Source organism: Strigops habroptila, chromosome 4 (genome assembly GCF_004027225.2).
Source record: "Strigops habroptila isolate Jane chromosome 4, bStrHab1.2.pri, whole genome shotgun sequence".
NCBI classification, from domain to species: domain Eukaryota; kingdom Metazoa; phylum Chordata; class Aves; order Psittaciformes; family Psittacidae; genus Strigops; species Strigops habroptila.
In genome coordinates this window covers 47,846,313-47,870,782 of record NC_046358.1, presented here as the reverse complement: position 1 = coordinate 47,870,782, position 24,470 = coordinate 47,846,313, and the positions used below count along the sequence as shown (strand labels likewise).

The following is a 24,470-nucleotide window of genomic DNA, read 5'->3' as shown; positions in this document are numbered from 1 at the left end:
AGAACCCTCAGGGGAGATGTCTGGGGGGTGAACGAGCAGCATGCTTGCCGAGTAAGCATCCTTCTACACAGCAAGTTCCCTGGTGGTTAAGAAAAGGGATAACAATGCATTAAGCTCTTCTCCTTTCCAAACTCCTTAAGTTTTAACTCAGCAACAACTCCACAGGCTGACATGCTACAGCACGTTTCTCCTCCTGGCTTCATTTTTCACCTTTTCTGCAGTTAGTGATGGGGATTTGAAGGCTATTTAGAGCAAAACCACACAAACCCATCTCTTCCACCAGTGCTGCTGACCACCCCTTGCAGGGCAGCCTCTCACCCAGTTCAAGCTGGCTCACCCTCTGAGCTGAGCTTCAGCATGCAGATCCCCACTGGAGACTACTGTCAGCTTCACTTCCTGGTTCTCTCAGGCTGGTCCAGTTCTGCCACACTTGGGCTGTAAACACTGCAGTAGGTTCAGTTTTCTTTGTTTTGTTTTTTTTTTTTTTAACTATGCAACTGAAAGGGAGCAAGGAGGTTTTTCTATTGCACTTAATAGTCTCAATTTCTGAAATGCCCCTTTTTAAACCTATCAGACTCCAAAAATAGCTGAAACCTTGAAAATAAGTGCTATTTTTATTTTCCCAATGTAACTAAAGTGTTTTGATGTTCTTGAATATCCCAGGATCCAGCATGTACGAGCATGAGATGATTATGTCAGGAGTGTTAAATGAGAAAAAAATACCTCCCTTTGAATTCTTTTGCCAAACATGGGGGGTGGGAGGGAAGGGGAAAGTGGCTGTGGCCCCATCAGAAAAAATATAAGTTAAAAAAAAAAGTGCTGTGTTACACCTTGCAAGGCTGAGCCCCTGTGATCTGAGCCGAGATCCAGGCTGCATCTACCTATGGCAACAGCCAAAAAGGCCACTCTTTGCTCAGAGGTAATGAACACTCCCCAGACAGAGTGGAGCTTACCACTGAAGGATCTTTAAGCCTCAGCCCTTGTTCACATAAGACAGGACTGTGCAATTTAGTTTTTGTTGGGTTTTTTGTTTGTTTGGGAGTTTTGGGGAGTTTTTTAAATTTTTTTTTTTTATCTCAGCCCAAAAGCCTTCCCAATCCTTCAGCCTCTACAGAATTAAGACAAACACAAATGAGTAGCAATTGCTTGATAATCAGGAAAGTGAGGCCTTGCTCCCCCCTCCCTCAAAAAACCTCATTGAGCAGACATCTCTCAGGTTTCTCCCCAGCCATCCTACCTCACTTTATATGAAAATAAACTCTTCAGCTGGGAACGTGGGCAAGAGGAATGTGATGCCCCCAAACCATTTTCCATGTTCTGGGTTGCACGGGTGCCTGGGGCCGGTTCCCACAAGTGTTGCTGCAGGGGACAGGCTCCTGGGCAGGAGCTGGAAGCGTGAGCTGGGGTTACCAGCCAGCACACCAGAGACCAGCCTGGGAGCTGCTGGTTTACCCTCAACAAGCCAACAGAAGCTGCCTGTTTATGGCTGATCACAAGATCTACGCTTGCATATTTCCCTCCACCTCCGCACTTCCCCCTCCTTAGTAAAGGCATTTCCCAAAATTCCTATAAATGAAACAAAACTAAAGCGCTCCCTCGCCTGTGTGGCTCGCTTCCTTCTCCTCCCCACCCAAATTGTGTTTTTCCCTCCCAAACTGGCAGCTGCTTGCTTCACAATAGCAGAGTGAGGCAGGGCCACCCAGTATGTGCTTTCTGCTGGTGGTGCAGGCGCTCGTCCAGGTCAAGGTCAGGCCTTGGGATCAGCTTCCAGATTCATTGTGGGATTCTCCTACCAACCTGGTGCCAACACTAAGTTAAAGCACTGTCCCTTGCAGGAAAACAGGATGTACCCAACTTCTACACCTTGATTGCTGAGTGTCAGTTTGAGTAGGCAGGACCTTAAATGCATAGAGAGCAACTCCTCCTGCTCCAACTTGGTTAGGTAGCAGGAAAGAAGGCTCAGACTCTTCCCTCGACACTCCCTTCCTTACCACTGCACTCGCTCAATCCCTCCGTTTGTCCTGATAAACCAGTGAATGAGACAATTTGCTCAAGCTTAGACAATCTCCAAGGTAGAAGGTAAAAACTAAATACAAGCGTTCCCATGCTTATCTTCTAAAGTTCCAATAGCAGACGTGTAAACAACATTTGCCCCCTACAGTGCCTGAAGCTGAGACACTGCAGCCCATTGTAAAGTGACATGGGATTTTCACCATCCAAACTGAACAAAAAATACTCAAACCACCCAAATGGGATTTATCAAATCCCTGTGTTAATGCAAGGTAAAATGAGCAAGGAAGGAAGTTTAAAATACTGTATTTTTAAATTAATAACATCCCTCTAAAACAAGGACAGGGAAAATAGGATTTTTCCATTCACAGGCAAATGCTGTCCTAGGTGTCCTGGGATTTAACAGCTAATCAGGAACAGGAGCAGTGGGTACAATGGCTGGATACTATGGCCAATCCCCATTTCCAGGAACTGGAGCTAAGCCACAGTAATTTTATGTATAAAGGTGTTGCGTCACTTTTACCAAGTGCTGTGACAGTACATTCCTGGAGCAACAAGGGTGAGGATGGTGAAGATCACAAACCAAAAGCAAAGCAGCAAAGACAGCATCCCTATTTACCTGTACATTACCACACGATGCGTAAGACCATGACATTTTGCTCCTTCAACTCAAAAATTTAGCAGCTTCTCACAGGGCAAACAGTTCCCTGGTTACTTCAAGATAGTTATGACAAGGTACGTGCATTTAAGAAGCCAACTCTTCTTGCTGAAACCAATCCCATGGAACAGCGTCCGGACCTCTCTGGTGAAGAACCTTACAACCACCACAACGCCTTTGTGACTGGATCACCTACCCCAGATGAATGCGGCTTCCTGCAGAATGAGAGTGCTGTTAACAGCAACCAGGATGTTCTGACCTGCTGTAGATGGGAGGGTGTGTGGGGGGGAGGAGGGCAGAGGTATATGTATTTTTGGGTTTTCTTTTCCCTGTTACCAGAACTTAAAACAATCTTCAAAACTTAGGTTCAGGAATAAGCTATGGTGTCCTCTGGCACTGCTGTCAATGTAGCCAGCCTTCCCTCGCAGCACCAGGCAACTGTGCTGTATTTAGGAGACTTTATAAACGCTGCTTACTGCCAGACACAAGGAAGGAGCCCTTCTCTGTGGGCCTGCTGAAGCCCATTAGGATACAACAGTAGACTCTTGCTGTATGAAGCTAGGAAGACACAGTAATCTCTGAGATGGTAGCTAACCAGGATTCAGGTACCAAGGTACCTAGTGTGGCTGGAAAGGTAACCTGGGATTGCGCCAGTGGCACTAGGCATTTACTACCTGTGGCATTTTTTCTCCTGACATTTTCAAATACCTGAACCACTTCCAGATTAGATCTCAAAGCGAAGATCTGACCAAAGGAACCTAAGCTTTAGTGAAGAACCACCTTAACTGAAAAAGCTTTGAGACACACGGCTTATTCAGAAGAGCAGGACCACAAATTTGGTGCCAGTCCTGATGTCTCAAGTGAATGGGGCTAACTCATAGTTAACACAGTGTCGGTTAACTGAAAGCCCCATCCTTCAAGCTTTCTGGACCCTGCTAACCACTGCCCATTCTCCAAGGCTCTTCTACAACCTAACCAGGAGCTGTTCTGGCACCACACCAAAGCTCAAAGGGTTGCTTTGGTGGTGTTACAGTCCCAGCTTCTAGAAACATGGCATGATCAAGTGGGCTGCACAGGCAGAGAAGGAAGAACACACAAGTGATCTTCAGGAATGGACTCCTGCTGAGATGGTTTTGAAAAGGGGGCAGAGGGCATTCCTACACGTTGGACTTCTCAGCCTTCAGCGCTCTAGCAATTCTCAATGAACTGTTATTGCACAGCTAAGTTGTCACACATTCGAGGCGCTTCTGGACATCACAAGCTGCCCCTTAACTGGGATTCCTCCCAAGCCCAGCTTCAGTCCCAGTGAGGCGTTTTGTCCTGCCCTATCACAAAGAGGATGCCGGAAGAAGAGCCTATATAACATATATATGTATATATAAACTGTGTCTGCACCCAGTGAGCAAGCGGCTTTAGCCCCTGCTCTCTGGGCAGCGGAAGGGCTATAGAGGCTGATAAGCTGCAACAAGCCGGTGTGAGGAGGAGAAAGGCACAAGAAAAGAGCAGCTTTTCAGAGACTGCTGTCAAACATCTGGCTGGGGAAGAGGAGAGGAGAGCTCAAATCCACTCTGTTCCTTGAGCCCCTGATGCTGATGGAATGGGGAAGCCAGCACTGCACCAATTCCACTGGTGCATCCAGGAGGCAACCTGGCGACATCCTTTGGATCTTCAGCTGAGGGCATCTCTGCTTGGAGGTATCCAGGGCACAGCTCGCAAGGATGGGGAAGGCTGCACAGAGTGCTTCTGTCCTGAAGGCAGGGGGAGGAGAAGAGGAAGAAATCCAAGAGGGAGAAGGCTAGACAAACACAGCAGGCCTCATGCTTCCTTCAATAAGGGAATATCTGAATGGTGGGGAGAGAAAAAAGAAAAAGTAGTCAAACTTCTGCAGTTCAATGCACACCAGAAAAACTAGTGTTGAAAGCAAGACAGGCTCGTGATAATGCAGTCTTCCTATCATCATAACACAGCAGAAGAGACCTGTGGAGGACTCTGCCCCAACCTGCCCGTGCCAGCTCCAGCCTTGAAAAATCTCCAAGGACAGAAACTCCATCATGTCTCTGGGTGCCCATCTGGGTCCTGCACTACCCTCCTAGCACAAAATATTTTCCTAATGCCCAACTGAACCTGTCAAGTTACAGCTCGTGGCCACTGTCCCATGTTACATCAACTGGCTGAGAAGAGTTTGGCTCCATAGTCTTTTCAACTCCCTGTAAAGTAATTGTAGTCAACTGTTGGCTTGGCCCTCAACTGCTTCTTCACCAGAGCGAAGAAGCCCAGCTCCCCCAGTCACTCTCCAAAAGCCCCTAGCTATCTTGGCAGGCCTCCAACAGAGCCTGTCCAGTTTCTCCACATCTGTCTTGAACTGGGGGTCCCACAACAATATGCAGTATTTCCCGTAAAGCCTCATCAGTGTTGTTTAGAAGAAGGTAATAATTTCTCTTAGGAATGACAGTTTCTTTCTTTCCCATAACCTCAAAAATCTTTTTAGGTCCTCGAAATGTCCAAGACATGTTTCTTATTGTAACAGAGATGGTTGGAAATACAAGGATCACACTTGCCCTTATCTAACTTGAAAAAATGCAACCTCATCCAGTAGCTGCATCTTCCTCATCATTGAGCCACAAGCACAAGCTTTACGGTCTCCTGCTGCAAGGGGCAATCCACTGCTCTACAACAAGCCTTAGAGCAATACATGTTTCCAGGCAGTGATAAAAACGACACAGTGCAGAGGGAACATCCTCTAATTTCTACACTATGGACTTGTTTTGTTAAGCTTCACTCCTAGATTTCTGCTGTTTAAGCACTTGAGGTTTAATGCCTGGCTCAGGACATGTTGCCATTTCCGACCTTTAGCACAAATCCCCTTTAACTGTTTTTACTCCAAGGGTTCTGCATGGCATTACTATGGCTGTAGGGCTTGACACTATGGAAAGGAGAAGCTCTGCCCTGAGCTATCTAGAAGCCAGTTACACTTCTTGCCTAAGACAAGCAGTCTCTGTGGAAGCAACCTTAAGCTGCCGCTTCACATCAGCTCTGGCACTGTAAAGCCACTCCTTCAGGGCAGAACAGAAGTGGAGAACGCAAGATGCACTGGCTGTTTAACAGACTTGCCCCTCTGCCCTGTACAGTATGTTCAAGCACATCCCTTTTGGGTCTTCTCGCATGCCATGGCTGCAGCACTGTCTGCACTGTGGTGGTAAGCTGCTTACTTAAACAGTCTAAAAATGAAGAAGTCCAAACATCACAAAGGGTTTGTATTCCAAGCATAACCTCCCACTCCCACCAACTTGTTTTCCACAAACACAGCTATTTTACTGCATTTGCACTGTGATGCTGGCATTTCTCTGCAAATCCTTTGCTAAGGCAACAAGAGTGAGCAGCAGAACCCCAACAGTCTTTCCAGACTGCCCTAGGCTTCCAGTCTGAGTGCCACATACTTCACAAGGTGGTATTAAATGCTGCTTGCATATATAAGTTGTGAAACATACCATGGAGACTGGGACATCTCTTCTCAAAAGCTCCTCCTTTGCCTGATACACATAGGGGCATTCCTTGGCATTTTCATTCTAGGTAGAACCTACTCTTATAAGGGTCTCATTCAGTGCTCCTTGCCCAAGTTACGTACCATCTGTGTATTCCTCAGAGGAAGTGAGTGATAAAAGGCTCTGTATGTCACTGCTTTCTGAATCTTGGACCTCTTTGTGTACAGGTCTACTGCTAGCCATGCCAGCTACCCAGGAAGAGGTAGCAGCCTGATGCACAAGAACAGTTTCAGAGCGCTGAGAGCCACTGGCTTCACACAGTCCAGAATGTCCAGGGGCTTCATCTTCTCTTTCAAAGCTATTACGAGCCCCTTGGTCCTGCTGTTGCATTTCTCTGGTTCCATTCTGACCAGCTCCCTCCGAGAGCACAATCTGCACTCGGGAGTCCGAGGGTGGAATGCAGTTCCCTGTGCTGCCATACACCGCTTCTTCATAGGATGGCAAGGCCACTTGGACACCATCCACCATGATGGAGACCTGATCTCCAGACACACCTTGGTCTCGCCTTAAAAAAAGAAACAAAACGGGGGAGGAGGAGGAGAAATCAAGCTGAGCATTTATATTTTAATACGTTACCAAGAACTCCAGTAACCTCCCACAGCAGAACCCTAATGCTCACCACTGACTTATTTAGGGGAGGACAGAAACATGAATGGTGGTTTAACAAGGTCAAGCAAGCACAGCCTTGCAGCCCTGCTGTGAATTGCCATAAACATGAACAGGGGCTGTAATTCACAGTGCCTGATGGACTTAGCAGCAAGAGCTGAAAAAGGTTATAAGGCTTCCCACCTCACCTGCCTCCAGCTAAATCTGACAAAGATCATGATTCAGAGCCCTCTGCTGTCGGCAGATAAAAAACAAGCTCTGACCACCGCTGATTTCAGCTTGTTACACTGCTATACTCTGCAACACCCAGCACTGCCTTTTCTGCCACCTTTGCTGCTGATGACACAGTCTCTGGTGGGGCAGCTCTTAACCTGGCACAGTGTGAATAACCTCGGCTCACAAACAACCTAGGTCAGAGTCCTGAGACTGAATCTTTCTTTTCCAGTGGTTTGGACTTCCTCAGAAAAGGGCAGGCTCCACCTCTCAACCTCCCCACTGCTGGACACACGTCTCTGCTCTTCTTTAAGGAGCACTAGTAGCTAGTTCAGAAGAGAGTGTCCACAGTGACTTGGCTGACCTCAGCCGGCAGCAGTGCTATGGCTGGGTCCCTCCTGTCATCCACAAACCCAGGACAGAAGGGTTCTCCTCCCACAGTGGGGAATAATGGCAGATTTGCATGCTAATCAGCAGTACTGCCTGCATTCATGTCCATAGGATCTCACAAAGAAACTGAGAGAGATGCATAAATATACCCAGATATATCCTTCGGTAGCTATCCAAGGCTACAAGGGGCAGGAGATTGACCTATAGCCAGGCTAGTAGGGATCATAACTTTTCACATCCAAAGCCAAGGAAAAAGAGCAAAGAAACCACTCATTAGATGCATGTTTGAATGTGGACTGCAGCTGGGTATCACAGACCACCATTTCAGACTACTGCTGGGCCATGGGGCAGAGGGGCCACTGAGGTGATTGAAACAGGAGAGAGAAGTGAGGAGGTAAGTTGCTCCAAAATGAATGTCTAAACCAAGTACCTTAACGGGTTTCTGTTGCAAAGAAACAGGATGCCTCTGAGCCCCTCCAAACTCCAGCTACACTTACCTGCTATGATGGAACGACTTCAGCTTTGGCTGCAGCAAAACAAATAGCACAACTAAGAGTAGAATCAGGGCGACAGAGCTTGCTGTGGAGGCTACTATGGACAACGTAGGTACTCCAATTGTTGGAGGAGAGTCCTTTTCTACAAAACCAAGAGGAACACAAGGTAAAATGATCTGCTCCTTTAAATCACTGTCATAGGAAAGAAAAAATATCCACACTGCCTGGTCTCAGGAATTACACTTGGGCACATATGTGAGGAACCCAAGTTTCCCACACACTCAAGGCACACCAGCTCTCTTGTAGAGGACAGTTCAGAGCCCAAGCTGACATCTCTACATCAGCTACACAGGGAATCTGAAATAGAACATGCACATAGAAGGGTCCTTTGGAAAAACACAAGGCAAACAGAAAAGCAGGCCATGGGAACTGAGAGATGGTGGTCATGTTACATATAGATCTGGCTGACCAAAAGCTAAAAAATGTCCTGCTGTTACCAGCAAGGCCAATAATTGTCTAGCACAATAAGCAGGATATTTTCTGCCAAACAATAGAAAAAGTTCCAAATAATGAGGTTTCTTGGCTAAAGGAACAGCCTCCCACAGGAAGGGGTGGAAGTCACCTGGGTGGGTACATTTAGGACACAGCAAGTACTCGGTTCCTCTCTCACAAAAAGATATGCCAGGGAACAGAGAGGGAAGACAGCTGTTGCTTCAGGATGCAGAGTTTTCAGTGTTAGATACATGTGCCCTGTTCACATTACTCCTAACTTTCATTAGCTGTGCCCTGTGACTGTACGGGAACCAATCTGGCTTTTTAATGTCCCTTGCAAGACAGGAGTAAATTGGTTGTGGAGAGAGAAAGGCCTGGAGCTGGTATTGCTGAACACTACATGTGACGCCTAGAGTGCAACACTAGTTCTTTCACCTCCTTAGAGCAAATAGCTGCCTGTACGTGTGTTGCCTCTGTTGCTAATTTATGTCTTTGGTAGAGATCTGAAAAACCTCACCTCTCCATCGGCAAATACTATTGTGCATTTCACATTGAAGACATTCCCATGCATGCAATTCCTTTTTGCTACATTCAACACATTCTTTGGGAGCACAGGTCTCAAACTGCAGGGGGATGCAGGACACAAATGCAGGTAGGGATGAGGGAAAGAGCAGCATGCAAACAGAAGAAAAAAGCTGGAAGACCACTGGTTTTAAGCCTCCAGTCTGAAATCTATGCCCAAAACAGGCAGGTAAGCTGGAGGTCAAACTTACTGGTTATTTTGAACTTGTTTTCCCGAAATTTTTCAGAAGTGGCTTGATCTCTTCCCAGGTTAAAAACGAAACAAAACAACAACAAAAAAACCAAACCAAACCAAAACCAACCCAAACCCCAAAAAACTCAATGTTTGGTACATTTTTCTCTATGGCAAATAGGTTTGAGTAAGGATGTCCATTTTCAACATTACTAAGGGCTCTCTGAGTATGTCGACAGGAAAGAGGGTGGGCAAATAAGGGTGCTCCATTTTCAGTATCACTACATGATGCTGCAAAACTGCTCACTATCCAGGGTACACTCCAATACGTTCACCATCTCATATTCCAACAAGATGCTAACTCATCCAATAAACTGTCAAAAGGCTATGGGGCTGACAGGCTCACAGCTACAAAAAACATCTGATAACTGCTAGGAATTTCATTTACTCTACACAGAGCAGGTGGGATCTTACCCACCACCAACAATTTTAAGACCTGCCTTTCTCTCTACTGTCTCCCATCTTATCCTCCTTCTTGCCCTGTGAAAGAGACCAGCTAGTTAAACCTCAGCTGACCAGTTGTTTCAAAGCCTGTGCTGTGAAAGAAATGGCTTTTTCCCTGGGTCAGACTTTTGAGGCCCTGCATGTTTGATAAGGCCACTGACCCTTCAGAAAGCTAAAGAAATCTGAGGGATTTCTGCTCATCACAACACAATCCCTTCAGCTCTGATGTAGACCAAGTGCCACCATGCAGGAATGCCACCCAGGGAACACTACCTGCAATAGCACAGCTTTGTTCTCCAGCCCGGGTGGAGCAAGAGGAAAGGAGCCACTGTGGAAAGGAAGCTTAGGCTGATTTGAAAAACCTCTTCAGGATCTAGTCACTGCCAGGTAAACTCCCAGTTCCCTTCCTTATACATCATAGGAAGGGGCTATTGGAGTGGCTGTGACAGAGACACTGAGAAGACAGTGTCTTTGGTACAGGACAGGATGTTCCAGAGATCATGGGTATGCAGTGAGCTCCATAAAGAGCTTGAAGAAGGTACTTTCCTGTTTCCTTCCGATTAAGCTAACACATTTTGCTTTACAGATTACGAGACTTCATTCTGGAGTGTATACTTTGCTGATTCAGGATGACTGAGCAGTAAGAATCTATCAACAAGTCAAACTTGAAGAGAGAAGGCAGTTCTCTCTTTATGCAGTATGCATGCTTTTAAAACCAGAAAAGCTGTAGACCAACTAAGAGCTGCATGATGAACATTTTCCTGCAAACCTTTTTACTTTCCTGCTTTGAGGGAGGAACTGTTCAGCTGGGAGACACCCACAAAACAAAAGCTGTCCACTTCCATTCGGATAGAAGCAGAAAACATTTGTCAGCAGTGTCCTTTCCTGCCAGTACAGTGAAAAGCAGCACCATCGAGCTCTTTACCCAAGGAGGCCAACAGTTACTTAACCTGTCTGCATGGAAGACCGGCTTTACATACTCACACACGCATGTGCACATATGTGGACATACAGGTATGCCACAGAGGGAGATGTGCTGTCATCAGGAGCAAAACCAGACAGCAGGGACAATGCTTCAGTTTGGTCCTGCCCCATTTCCGGGATGTCAAAATAAGAGGCTCCACCTAAGCAACAAGTTGCCTCCTTTACACTCCTTTCCATGGGTTATCTCCTTGCGTTAGGGACTCTGGCCCTGCATCTCAGGGGCTGTTACCGAAGAGACGTTTTTAATGAAGAGCTGTGATTGTGAGCCCCGTTTATGCAATTGCTGGAGCAATGAGAGGCAGCTGTATGGACTTCCTCAGCATCACACTGACACAGTGTTCGAGGGCAATCTGAAAAGCCAGTGCAAGGGCAATTCTAACTGTTCCATTGGAGTCAGGGAGCACTCACCCGGGCTGAGCCTGCAGCTGACTTCCATGGCTGGGTTCCACTCTCCATTCTTGCAGGTCAAGTATTTATAATCTCCTTTCAGCATGTAGCCTTCGACACAGAGATACTCAATGACACTGCCTGATGTCAGAGGGTTGTTGCAGGGACTAGGGTGGCACTTATAGCCTCCATTCTCAGGCTGTGGTGGCTGGGGACAATCTAGAAAAAAGAGAAAGCATCATGGAGGATATCTCAGAGAAAGACATCTGTTGCACAATAGATAAGGCACACAGGCAGACTTCCACCTACGAACACCCACTAAATTAAGAAACTACCAAAACCAAGAGGAAAGACTGTTACACAATGGCAGAGAACACTGCTGAGTTTCACCTCTGATATGTCTTCTGTGATTGCTAAATACTGCTTGTTATCCCAGTAGTACAATCTAGTTGGCAGTCATCAAACTGGTGATATTTTTGAACAGTGACACAATAGAGATTCCACATGAAAGAGGTGCAGAAAATCCTTGGCGATATCTTTTCCCCACAACTGTTTCACTAGAGGCTGGGGGGGAACCTAACAACCAGGCTTTCCTATTAGCCTGACATGGGAAAAAGTGGGAGACCTCTTACTGAAACAAATGAAGAATGCAAACATCCCATTGTACTATGGGTACAATATCAAGGTACAGACATTGCCATAAGGCACCCTGGAAGCCACACTGATTTCAGCGATTTTACATAGATATACCACCAACAGTATGGGAAATAAAGCTCTGCTGCAGTAAGAATAAATATTCTCATCTATCTTAAAAAGGAACTAGTTATATGACAAAGATATTTCTAAAAGCCCCTCCATTTACCTATGTGAAGTCTGGAATGCTGAAGGTACTTTATGTTTCTCCTTGCATCTCCCCTATCTCGACTAATGGGTATAGACATAGCACATGCCAGAAATTTTCCTGTAGAATTTTTGATAGCCATTCAAATAAAAACAACAAACCACAACTGAGGAAACTGCACCAAACCCAGGATATTTGTATTGTGTAGAATTTCCTCTCCTCTGGCAGGTCACAGTGACCTTGCAGAACAGCCCCAACACCCCCCACTGAAGCCACGTATCTGCCTGGCTGAAAGAGGGAGAAATCCAAATTTTACCCCTTTAAATCCACATCAGCTTCCCAAACTTCACAAAAGAAAATACTGCAAAGATCTCTCTTGAAAGATCTTGCAGCACAGAAAACCAGCTAACCCACCCACCCTATTCCATTACAGCGTGGTGATCCAGGCCTGCCCATAAACTCTGGAGCACGCATTCCCACCTTCTGCCTCTAAGTGTCCCACTTACTGTGGGACAAACAGCGAGAAACAGCTGGGCGAAGTTCAAGTAACTGGATTTTGGGCAAGATCTAAGCTTCATTCCACTGTGGAAAATTTTGCTACACTGCTGCAGTGGAGGTGACCCTTGAACCTAATCACATGTGTGAATGCATCATAGGTAGTGCCTTGTAAATGCCAGTAAACCCCGAGATGAAGTGCTGAGCAAAGCCAAAAACCCTCTGGTATGAGGTCTGCCAGTTTTATAACAGCAATCCAATTTACTTCTTGAGAGAAGAGGTTAACAGGGGTCTAAGCAGTAGCTCTTCAAGACTACTTTGTTCTTGAGGAGATTTATTCTTCAATAAGCTTCAGAGAAGTCACTGTTCAATGCCTCCCGAGTATTAACTGTTGCCTCTTCTGTTTCTTTATTTTTCCTTTCTGCAATAATTTCCCATTTTGTAACCACTGTTTTAACTCTTTGCCTTGTGAAGCTAAAACTTGCTTTCACTTTAAGCCTGTCCAACAGTTAGGGTCAGCTGGGATCAGCTGAAGAGACAGATTCAAGGCACATTTCACTTTCAGGCACACAGACAAATACCCTGCTTCATCTGCAGGCCAGAGAGGGGTTTCTTGCTAAATAGCAAGGATCCATTTGAGCACCAGAAATCTCAGCAGTTTAACATGTACCGCTCAAGGCAATGGTGGACAGCATTGGGGAAATGCTACTGCTGCCATAGCAGCTGACAAAACTCAGTTGCAGAGAGGACAACTTCCTTACATCTTTTTATGCCACAAGAGATGCCTGGAATTGCTTGGGAGCCGCACGCAGCATCTTTCTGCTAACTGACTGCAGCAAACAGAGCTTGTAGCTGCTGTTCCCCCTTCTCCTGACCATGACCATTGTGTCAGGAGCTCTTTTGGACCAGGCAGCAGCTCACTGTTTGGTTCCCCTTCTATTGTAAAGTGCCACCTACACTGATGAGTTATGAATACCACCACATCAGTCACCTACAGAACCCTGGCTTGGCCTCCTCACTCAAGGACTTCAGGAGATGTGCAACTACGTAACTGCAGATCGGTTTTCTCCTCACCTCCACTTGGCACACAAAAGGAGAGAAGCAGCTGATAAGTGTTCAGTCAGTTGTCCCTGATTCACCCTCTTCACAGGGAAGGGATTGCAGAATTAGTCACCTCCCCCCCTTTTTTTTCCCCACTTCTTTAGGTCATTTGTCTTCACAGCATCGAAGAGGGTCACAAGTATTTTAAAACATCACCTTCACTGTAAGGGAAGAACACTGTGTGCTGGGGGAATAGATTAAAAAGAGGTCTGGATCAGGCAGCCAGAACATCAACACGCTCCACCCTCGACCAGACTGAGTATCTCTGGGCAACCCCAGCTTCCTTGGAAGACCACCCAAACTGTCCTTTGCAAGGCATCCCGAGGGGAACAGAGCATCTCAGAGCCTGCAGCTTTGGAAAGGGCTACTAGACAGTGCTGATGGCTTTAAAGATTGTTGGAGGTGGCCCAGGCAAGGGCAGTTAGGTAGGTAAGATGAACTGGTGGTGTCTGAAAACCTGAGGAAGTCAAACACCTCTGCTCGCTGCTGGACCAAGCTCCCCTTCCCTTGTATTTCTGACAGAGCTCAGCACCTCTGCAAACCAGGTCCCATCCCACTCTAACACAGGCACCCAGAAAGCTTGGAACAGACAATGCAGCTTTCCACGGAAGCGACCTGTTCCTAAGTTTTCAGCACCCTCAGCTTTCGCATACTCCATAATGAGTTTCTTTAATTGCCTCCCTACATATGCTCCAAAATGGGGCTAACAGAAGAAAAGGTAGTCTGATTCTACACTATTATTTATCTCATGAAAAACCAGCAAAGCTTATGTCCCAAGTTTGCAGCTCAGGGCACAAGTTTTGCTGGTGTTTCGTAAGATTGTAACAATCAACCCCCTTCCCAACAGCCTCGGCCCAGACTCACAATGGCACTGGGTTTTATTTGAAATACAGAGAAACATGCAGGAACTTCAACAACTCCCTCCCTGAAACACATGTTCTTGGAAGCATCCCGGAACTTATGAGACATCTTAAAACAAATGTTCATGCCAGGTAGGGGAGAAAGAGCCAAGTTACAGAAGTTATCAACTTTCTAGGGGGTTACCAACATCCTATGCTTGCCTTTTGATTCATTAAGCTTTGAGGATGCACCAAAACAGTGGTTTTGAACACTGCAGCATTATGCACAACAGGGGAAGAACTCTACTCCCAAAGGCCCCGTTTCTAAGGTACTGATGTTCAAGACAGCTCCTGAGAGCTGGTTCTCTGCCAGCATACACTGGTGGAAAACAGGAAGGAGATAACAACTGACAAGAAGTCCAAACATTTTGAACATCACTGAACTCTGTTCAGAGGTCAGGAAACTGTCATTTCCAGATTGACAGGCAGAAATAAAGTTTCTTGCACTGGGGTTTCTGCAAGTGTCATTAAATAGGTATTAAATACATAAACTTTCTATACACAAATGAAAAACTTTTAAGCCAGTATGAACCTCCACCCAGTTTCCCATCAAATCACCTGTAAGCACCATATTTTTCTGTGTCTAGGTCACATAAGAAAATATTGTCCTCCTTCAAGGACAGTTAATTTCTCTTATGTTCTTGGAATAGCTGTTACCAACTTGCCAATAAGCAGCACAACACTAAGGAACCTCTATTTTGCTGCAACCACAGTGTCATCACATTGTCCTTTTCCCAGCTCCCTTTCCCATGGCTCCTCTAGTAGCAGTGAGCTCCACTTGCTTTTTCTTCTACCAGATTCACAGACAGCTGTAAGGGGTTGGAACACCGCTTCTGTTAGAGATGGCAAGAGATGTCAGTTGGCCAAATTGATTAACCTAATCACGAAAGGATGAAATGGACCTTCTATGTCCTGGCTGAGCTGAAGCTGAGCTGTGGTCCTGAACACTGATGTGCTGCAGTGCTACAAAACACTTCTATCACAATGTAAAAATGACACAAAACCAAGCCATGGCTACCGATAGTACCACAGATGGAAGTACATGGTATATTGTGTGCTGACATAAAAGCAAAGGGTTTACATACTCAGAACATAAACCACAGGAGCACAGCTGAACCTTAATCTCCGAGAGTGAAATTCCCAGATAAGCAGATGATTTCCAAAGCCCCAGCAGGATGTACCTGTTGTGGCAAGGATCAAGTATGACACACTTCACTTACACAAACAATGTAAGATTAAAACAGTCTGACTGGATAATGGCTACAGAACTATAAAAGCTCCCCAGTACTGACCTCCTGTGCATGGGCACAACACCCTACAAGAGGTGACCAACACACACCTCACTACAGTCTTGTTTTGCTTGGTACTGTGTTTCTTTTTTCAACTAGTAAGACTCCCAGATCCTAGCAGGGGACACCCCTTTTTTCTGCACCAAGCACCTGAACTGTGTTTCACTCACCTCTTTTGCTGGCTAGTCTGACCACACAGAGATGAAAACCAAATCCTCCTTAACTGAATGCTTTCTTATAAGGAAAAAAAAAAAAGCAAAAAAGGCAACAAAAAAAACCCAGAAAAAGACAACTCCTGGTCATCATTGCTAGAATGAGCAACTGTAGGTTTGTAACTGGGGAGGACAAACCATTGCATTGCTCGCCTCTGGTGGACAGACAGATGGGTAGAATATTGCTTAGCAAAGGGATGTTTTGCACTTCTCATCCAGAACCCTTTCTTTGCACCATTTATGCAAGGTGCAAAGGTCACTAAAGCTAGGATGAGAACAGTTCTGACAAATCAGAGTTGCTGTTTATATGAGTCAGGCCCAAATCCCAGCAACTTCAAGAGGAAGCTGGACTAAGCCTCAGGTAAATTCCTCACTGACCGTATGAGTGCTCTAGCATGTCTGACCATCCTCAGAGCAGTGTCAGAGGAATCTTACATGTCAGTGCTGAAGCATTCTGGAGGCAATCCTGGTAAACAATGTCTGCTCCACTGGAGTCCCTGAACATGTGCCCTGTTTGGATATGTTAACATCTTCTGACCTTTCAGACAACTGCAACTTTTGTGGGATGTGAAGACTAGAACAGGAAGGTCCTAAGCTCAGTAATTCTCTTTCCTCATCTACAAGATGTAATCCATTTAACTGATGTTATCAAGACTCACAGAGGAAAAACATCCTACAAACAAAACCCACCCTCCTGATCTAACAAGACAAACATTCCCCTGGCCAGTCTAGTTAAACCTGTAATGATTGTCTCACACCAGCATATCCTGCCCAGTAAGCAAACATCTTTGTGAAGCAGAACACAAAGCAACAGTTAAATTGTCCTAAGACTAGAGGCCATACTGTTTCCTTCATGGAAAATAGGAAGCAACTGAATGAAATTGCTAGCAAGAGCTCTGGTCATTTTTGCTAAGAGGAGAAGAGACGTTGTCTTCTCTCTTTGCAGAGTTTCAGTTCCTGCCAGCAGGGCACTACCCAACCTCTCCACTAATCTGGTCATTTAGTAAACCAATAAGGAAACAGTTTACCCCTCCCTTGGCCCAGTTCTTGGATCCCTTCTATTTATTGGATATACTCCTAAGCTCAGTCACCGGTAAGCAGGGAAGCACGAATGTGACCCAACCAGATAATAGTGTCAACTTCTGTTCCTAGCCACAGCAGCAGGGTAACCAGCCAGAGTTGCCCAGCTTACTTAGCAGCTTCTTGAGCAACAACAAAGACAACACATCAGCCTCTCAGTGCTGCAGACAGACCACAGTGCCTCAGCTTACACTTCACAGAACACACTGTCCAAGTTTCCATGCAAGTAATATTCTGGGGGGCAGTTTTAAACATAGCTTTTCCTCCTAGAGAAATGGTCATCTCAAACCCCACCACATTTGTTAGGGGAGGACAGATTCCTACCTAGCATACTATCAACTCAAAACCCCAATATATGCCTCCTGAAAGAAAAAAAATAGAAAAGCAGCACCGAAACTAAAGGCATGCATGCAACTGGTATACACACCATTTCCAACAGCAAGCACTAGTTTTATAAATCCTTCCCAACTAACAGACAGGAAATTCACTGTCCAAGTTAGCTGCTTTTCTCATGAGAACTTCACCCTCTGTGCCCTGAAGAGGCTGGTCTAAAGGTGGTTTGCTGCCTTAAGGAGGAAAAGAAAGACAAGAAATATATATACACACACCTATTTGATTCAAAGAGCATACAGCTACCCATCAGACCCAAGCCTTCTGCTGCGTGTCACTCTGGGGGAGCAGGGGAAGACCAACGTGGCTGCGGTGACATCCCGACTGCAGAACAAAAACAATATCACAAGCTCCTTTTTGAGTCAGGATTCTTTCCTCTTAAGCCAGAGTCTTGAGTCACACATAACATTTCCTTCTGCCTGAGGCAGAACTGGCGTTTGGCTCCTGGAGTCTTCTGCAAAGCGGGAGATGATAGGGGGAGAAGACTAGGCAGCTTTGCTTTCAGTGTGAAACCTAGACAAGCAACATCCTTGTTTTTCCTTTTTTCCCTTGTGCACACAAACCAGCCTATAAACAGCAGAAGCCACTTTCGGAAGCCCCTCCCTCAGCAGCAGTTTGGTTTTAGTAAGAAGCACGTCTGTTACCATCTCATGCCCTTTTTAGACTAGCTACGTCAACTAAACACCATCTTTTACCAAAGCAAAAACCACTTCCCAAGCAGCTGGTCTGCAGACAAAAAGCACCAGATAGGCTCCGATAAACAGTACTGCCTCCTCCTCACCCACACCTTCCTTCCTCCCTGTTGAGAAAGCAATGACAAGGGGATGCGCTGCAGTGGTAGAAGCACAAATGGCAGATGCAAAACGAGTCAACCTTCATCCACATGCTCCAGCTAGTAAGAATGTCAGCTCCATTTCTGAGTGCTAAATACCTTCAGGTTTCCAACCAGTGATGTTTGCCTGCGTGAACTCAAAAGCTTTCAGCACAGCAGCTTCCCACCATGCACCCTCTGCTTCTGCATTGTTCTTCCCAGTCAAGTGTTTGGATTAATTCCAATGTCAGGCTAGGAAATGGCTCATCAAGAATTCCACAGATAAATGTCACTGCTTGTAACAGCAGGTCTGTGCTGAACACGAAGAGCCACATGCTTTAGACTGGGTCTTCTCTTGGCAGGCTGGCTCTGAAAAGCACAGTAACAGCCTGCTCTGGGAATTTTATTTGAGATTCTACCCTCTCCCAGCATCCTTAGGGACATCTGGGGGGACATTTTTTAGCTCACATAACTAAATTCCAATGTCTCCTACAGTCATTAGAAAGTCTTCTCCCTAAAGGGCAGGAAGGTCTTTCCCAATGGAGGTGAAGCATGCTCTTCTTCCTTTTCAGATAGGTTGAGGTGTTAGTGGGTTTTTGCCTATTGCCCACAAGAGAGCTAACCCGTGTGTTTTAACTATGCAAATAAGAGTAGCTGCAAATAAAACATCTGAAAAGGGACCCAGACTGAAGCTATCCTCTGCCAGCTGGAAGGAGTTGAGAATTCAGTGTGTTTCTAGCCGGAGACAGCATTCACACCATAAAAGAGAGATTACCAGATGCCCAGGTTTTCCACTGGTCTGTAATTTCTGGGGTGGAGATGGGGACTGGAACCAGGGAACAGATTTTGAACCTTCTCCTTTACAGCACTGTGGCTTTCTCTAGCCCATGAGCAGATGGGTGATTTCCCATGGGGACAAACCTGAGACGGCAGCTGCTGCCGGGGCCCAGGCACAACAGCTGAGGCTAAAGGACCTCTTTATATTTTACTTACAGGAGGCAGAAGTCAATAAAAGGCCTCCATTGTGAGCACACACACTTCTCGCCGACCCTGCCCCTAAAATATTTTAAGCCTTCCTGAAAAACACGCTGCAAAACATAACCCTCTTTTGGGTTCTGTGTATTAACCAGGGGCCAAAGTCCACTGAAAAATAAGCTCTCTGTCTCTACTGGCTCCAGATGCTGCTTACTCTGAAGTCGATGACAGAAGAACAAACTGAGCAGGACTGGAGCCTTTACAGCGAAATTACGGTTTCCCCAGCAAGGGCATACCCTGAAGAGGAGGCTTATTTTTCTTTATGCCATAATGTGGGTAAATGAGAAGAAACCAAAGCAGAGAGATTTGTATATATAATCATATAGCTGTGCATTTATATAATTAGACACAAGCACACTGTGTACAGTAACAGGCACCCCTCACACAGCCATCCCCTACACACCAAAGCTGTCTCTTTTTTTTTTTTTCCTTAAGGGCAGGGGGAAGAAAAAGAAAGAAAGAAAAGACTCTAATTGCAGCCTTCCACCAATGCAGTCGCCATCTGGTAACTCAAGAGACACATGGAGCCGAATTATCTTAATTAACATGTTACAACAGTATTTAAAAAAACTCTACGCTTATTAACACTCAGCTGTGATTAGCCAACCATGGAGGAAGCCTGCTAGTGCAACATTAATTATGGGTCTTGTCTGTCTTTCTATTAGAAATATGATTTTTTTCCCCCCAGTGGCTTATCTCCTAAAAAGAAAACCATTAGCATCAAAGCTTGCTCTAAAATGCAAATTCTATTTACATTCTACAACAGTCAAAATGTTTAGGCTATATGAAGCTGTCACTGGTGCTTCTAGAGCGCTACAGATTGTCTCAATATAAAATGTACTTCTCTCTATTTGCCCCTTAGAAAGCTTCGCTTCAGTTGGACAACTCCCTCTCTCACTGAAATTTTAGAAAAAACACCCAAAACATTTTATGCCTTTCGAGTTCCTTTCCGCCTCCAAACAGGAGCACAGACTGCCCTATGCTAGGCAGGAAAAACCAAGACACAGGGCTAACAAAACCCCACATCTGTGACAGGAAGATTTCTGTGATGGAAAGCAGCAACCAAAACACAACTGCACTCCAGCAGCAGATCTGCCTCCCTAGAAGAGTGCTCCTCACTACGACAACCATATTATTTTCACTGCAACAGGCCTACCTGTAATGCGCTCCCCTCAGATACATTCCCAAATGATTCAGCCTGACAAACTCCAAGACTAACACTGCCAAATTTCTCAGACTTGGCTCTGAGTTATGTTTGCACAGGGCCGGCTGCAGCGGGGCTCTCATCCGCACCGGGCATTCTGGACATCAGGATAACACCAGATCATAAGACAAAAACCTGGTGCTTTTAAACAAAGCCAGGATGGATAAATTAATTCCGGAAACATTTACGAGGAGAGGGAAACAAACCGGGAACAACTGCAGAAGTGTTTTTAAGATCTTCTGATAAAGCAATCTTATTGTTACGCACACACACACACACACACAAATAAATAAGAATTGCTGTTGGTGATGTATGTGGAAGCTCACGCAGCTTGCTCGGGTCCAGTAAGGATGAAAACCAGCTGACTAGTTTAATACAGAAACCTGCTCTCCCTGCGGGCACAGCGCAGTTTTCCAAGTGGCACGTTTCATTTCCTTTTGTTTCCAAAGGCTGCTTCTGGCTTTTCCGTGCCTTCTTCCAACCACCCCATAATTACTTCCACATGTTCGAAAAAGCAAATTAAGCAAGTGTGTAACAACACTTTGTGTAATTGGCAGGGTCCTCGATTCTGGTTTTGAAATCCAAACCCACAGTCGTAAGTCGCACTCAGATAGTTCTGTAGGTTCCCCCCTCAAAAAAAGATTAAGAGGGTTCCCCTAAAAAGTTGCATATGGGTTTTAGTTTGAAATTCTGATCAAGAAATTTGAAGAGTCCAAATCTTTCTTTATATTGCAACGAGTAGATTATTTAAAAAGGTAACAAGAACTTGTCAGTATAATTTGATATTCTTACAAAAAAAGAAGAGGCAGCTGCACAGAAACTTACAGCACCTACTGCATAGAGGCAGGTTAGTAAAAAAAAGGTATTAACGTGGCATTTGAATTCAAATTTAACATCCACTGTCCTCAATTACTGCTGCTAATTTTAAACTTCAACTTCACTCTTCATTCAGCTTTGATTGCTCATCTTGTCCCTACTTGCCTCTTTCCAGAAACCTACAAAATTAAAAATTGGCCTCAATTCAGAGGTAACCTGCACATTTACCCTGCTGTTTCCTTGACTGTTCCTAGGTGGGTTTTCAATTTGGATATGGTAATCCCCCAAGGCTGTCTTTTAGGGTAAAAGCCTGACACACACCCTGGGTTCTGGTCTCAGGAAAACCATCTGGCTCTTCAGCAAAAACAGTAAGACACAATAGGAAAAAGCATAACTATCAGATGTTCATGCTGATTTTGGACGAGATTTTGATAGGATAAAGATGACTGATTTGTGCTGACTGGTCTGTAAGTCCTGACTGAAATAAATACAGTCCCTCTGTTGATACTAGGTGAGGACACAGGGGAAATATACCTTCAGGATATGGCAGAGCAAAACTCATCTCTACCAGCAAGTGACAAGAAGCCTGCAATTTAGCAGTGCCTCAGATTTACAGATGACTACAAAACGTTTCTACTCCCTGAACTTCATCCTAGTACAGTAATTGGGTTCCTTTTCCAGTAAGGCCTTAAAAGTTCTTGCTATGTCAGTTTCCCAAAATATGTCTCTGTTGTGGGCACCAGCACAGCCGCTCAAACTCTGGTAATGCTAGCAGCAGTAGGAGTCCATTGCTCTCCTTCCACTGCGAGGTGGAACTCGGGCAGACAACAACTGGCTCCCCTTACCTAAGAGGCCAGCTCGTGCCTACCTTCTAACCCCTGTTCTGCCATGGTTTATTCTGAGACTTGACACAGATCATTGCAGAGTCATGCACGTACTCAAGAGGCAGGAAGTAGGGATGGGACATGGGAATTTCCCAAGTAAGAATTTTAGAGTTTAGAAAAGAGCCCTGTCTTCTTATCTGTGCACGGTGATTAAAGTGACTAGCCAAGTCACTTTAAAGCTCTGCCCTGGTAGGCCTCCTTCATTCACTAATGAGTCTTTTGCAGCTGATTAATTTTTCATCCTTTCAGCAGCAGCAGCAGCTGTTGCCTCTGACTCAGCCTATCCAAAAAGTACTAATTTGGAAGTTTGGCCAAGGCTGATCTAGTAATGGCATGCACACAGGAGATGGCTTTGTGCTAAACATTGTTCCAGTTTGATCTGTGTGGAAACTAAGTAGGGAAGCTCAAAGCCCTAGGTTACTGAAGTTTCCCTCTGTAGCATGTCTACAGACAGCTTTGCCAGGGAAAGGTGGGTAAGGAAAGCAATCCTGAAACCTCAATCTGATACATCAACGTGCACTGGAGAACATTTTTTCATCGTATAATGACATTTTTCTTCTGACCTTTGGCTCTGTTCAGGACCATTGAATATATCAGAATCTAATATCTGGCAGATTTGTTTATCCTTTAAGAATGACTCATCTCTGTCATGGGACCTGTCAGAACAAGCACTCAAATAATTTACCACTGGCTGAGCAGAACTGCAAAGAGTTATTAGTCCTGTCTCGCTGGAAAGCCTCTCAAGCACACTTCATATTTTCACTCCAGATGTAGTTAGGTTAGCCATAAATATTAAGTCATCTTTTCTACCAGCTTTACAGGATCTCAGCATCACAAACAACTTCTCTGCAAAGTCTGGCAGGAAAACAAAAACAGCCCCACTTGAACACTCCTCAAGTCATCCTATTCAAAGTGGGAGGCTCCTTAGACTACAGAGTGACAGAAGTACTCCACATAGCAAACCTAGCTTTCCCAGAGATCACAAAGTCTTAGAGACTCCTAGTTATGCTGAAATTTCAGCTATTCTCAGATACAGTTTCTTGAACTGATTAGTTGATAGACTTAAACCAGACTCCAATAATTCAAAAGCTCCAAGATACACAGAATGAAATTGAAGAACTAAGTTTCAAAGCAAAGTAAGAAGTTTCTTGTACTGAGAAGAGCTAGCTACGATACACTTTTCTAATGTGCCTAACACTTTAACAGTGTTAGGCAATTTAGGAGCTAGTGAGGCAACACTAGGAAAGGTGGTGTCTAAGGGGCACCTGGTATAACCTGCACTGAAACTTAACAGCTACTCAGCATGTGGTTTTCTCTACTTACTGGCAATGCAAGTAACTGGGGAGTGTTTTTTAGAAAGAAGGGAGGTAAGCCAGTGAAGCTATCAATAAGCTTGCTTTGTGACTAGCAAGAGACATCAAGGTCTGGTGGGATGTTGCTGCAACTTTGATTTACCAGTCACAGAAGACAACATTGGTTCTGGCAGAACAGGCTGAGTCCCACACATTCCACCTACTCAGATTCTGCTGCAGATCAAATGGCACATGGGAAGTAAATGGCAACTTAGTATAATCTTTTCAAATACAGTGTATAAAAGAATTCAGATTTTCAGCCACCTTCTTTGAGGAGACTGTCTTGTTAGACAGATGTAAGAGCTTCAAAGTATTTGTTTTATACCTTCATTTTCCCAGTACCTACCAACAGCTCTAAGCAACTCAATGGCTATGAAGCAACAAATTGTCAAAAGCATACCTAGCAGCAAACACAAAATTTTCCTTTCTGTCTTTCTAGCTCCTCATCCCAAACACCCACAGGGAAAACAAAGCTGAACTGTAACAAGCCAAGATTGGGAAACTGTTCAAAAAACAAGCTCCTTCCACAGCTGGCAAGAAAATGTTCAGAAAAGATGTGTAGAAGGAGTTCTTGCTCTTTGAAATACTACTTGCCCTTTGATGATTTCACTATAGTCACTGGAACAAAGCACAGGGAAGTCAAAATATCCAGCTGAAAAAGCACGTATTACAAAAAGGTTAGAGGTAACGACTGCCAAGACAGGACCCATTTGTAGCCCTAGATGCATGACAAAAAAGTAAGAGGAGATGAAATACCATTCCTTCCATTTGACAAAAGAGATTATAAAACATACAACCCATAACCCTGCAGTATAACTACTTCAAACCAAAACTCTTCAGGAAAGAAAACAGATCTCCTCTAGGACTGCTAAACTTCAGTCCTGCTTATCTGCACTTTGCTGCTTTTTAGCAACAAGAAATACAAGACTGTACATATTCTTTGCTTCTTATTTATATTCCCTGGTAACCTAGACAGGTTCTTTGTTCTGTAATGATTAATACACCAAGTTAAGGCTCAAGAAAAACC

The 24,470-nt window shown here is 45.0% G+C and overlaps 1 protein-coding gene across 12 annotated transcripts in view; it reads right to left on the bottom strand.

Moving 5' to 3' along the window:
• Nucleotides 1-1,063: 1,063 nt before the first annotated feature.
• The window catches only part of SUSD6 (sushi domain containing 6), a 95,596-nt gene continuing 72,189 nt past the window's right edge, over nucleotides 1,064-24,470 (bottom strand). For 11 of the 12 annotated variants that reach the window (XM_030485407.1, XM_030485404.1, XM_030485413.1 and 8 more), the window contains 4 exons: nucleotides 11,056-11,253; nucleotides 7,917-8,055; nucleotides 6,294-6,715; nucleotides 1,064-4,509 (listed from right to left, as the gene is read on the bottom strand). In XM_030485407.1, the coding sequence (XP_030341267.1) occupies nucleotides 4,484-4,509; nucleotides 6,294-6,715; nucleotides 7,917-8,055; nucleotides 11,056-11,253 (785 nt within the window). In that variant the 3' untranslated portion in view covers nucleotides 1,064-4,483. Of the gene's footprint in view, nucleotides 4,510-6,293; nucleotides 6,716-7,916; nucleotides 8,056-11,055; nucleotides 11,254-11,666; nucleotides 11,695-24,470 lie in introns of those variants that run through there. The other variant, XM_030485414.1, reaches the window with a different exon arrangement.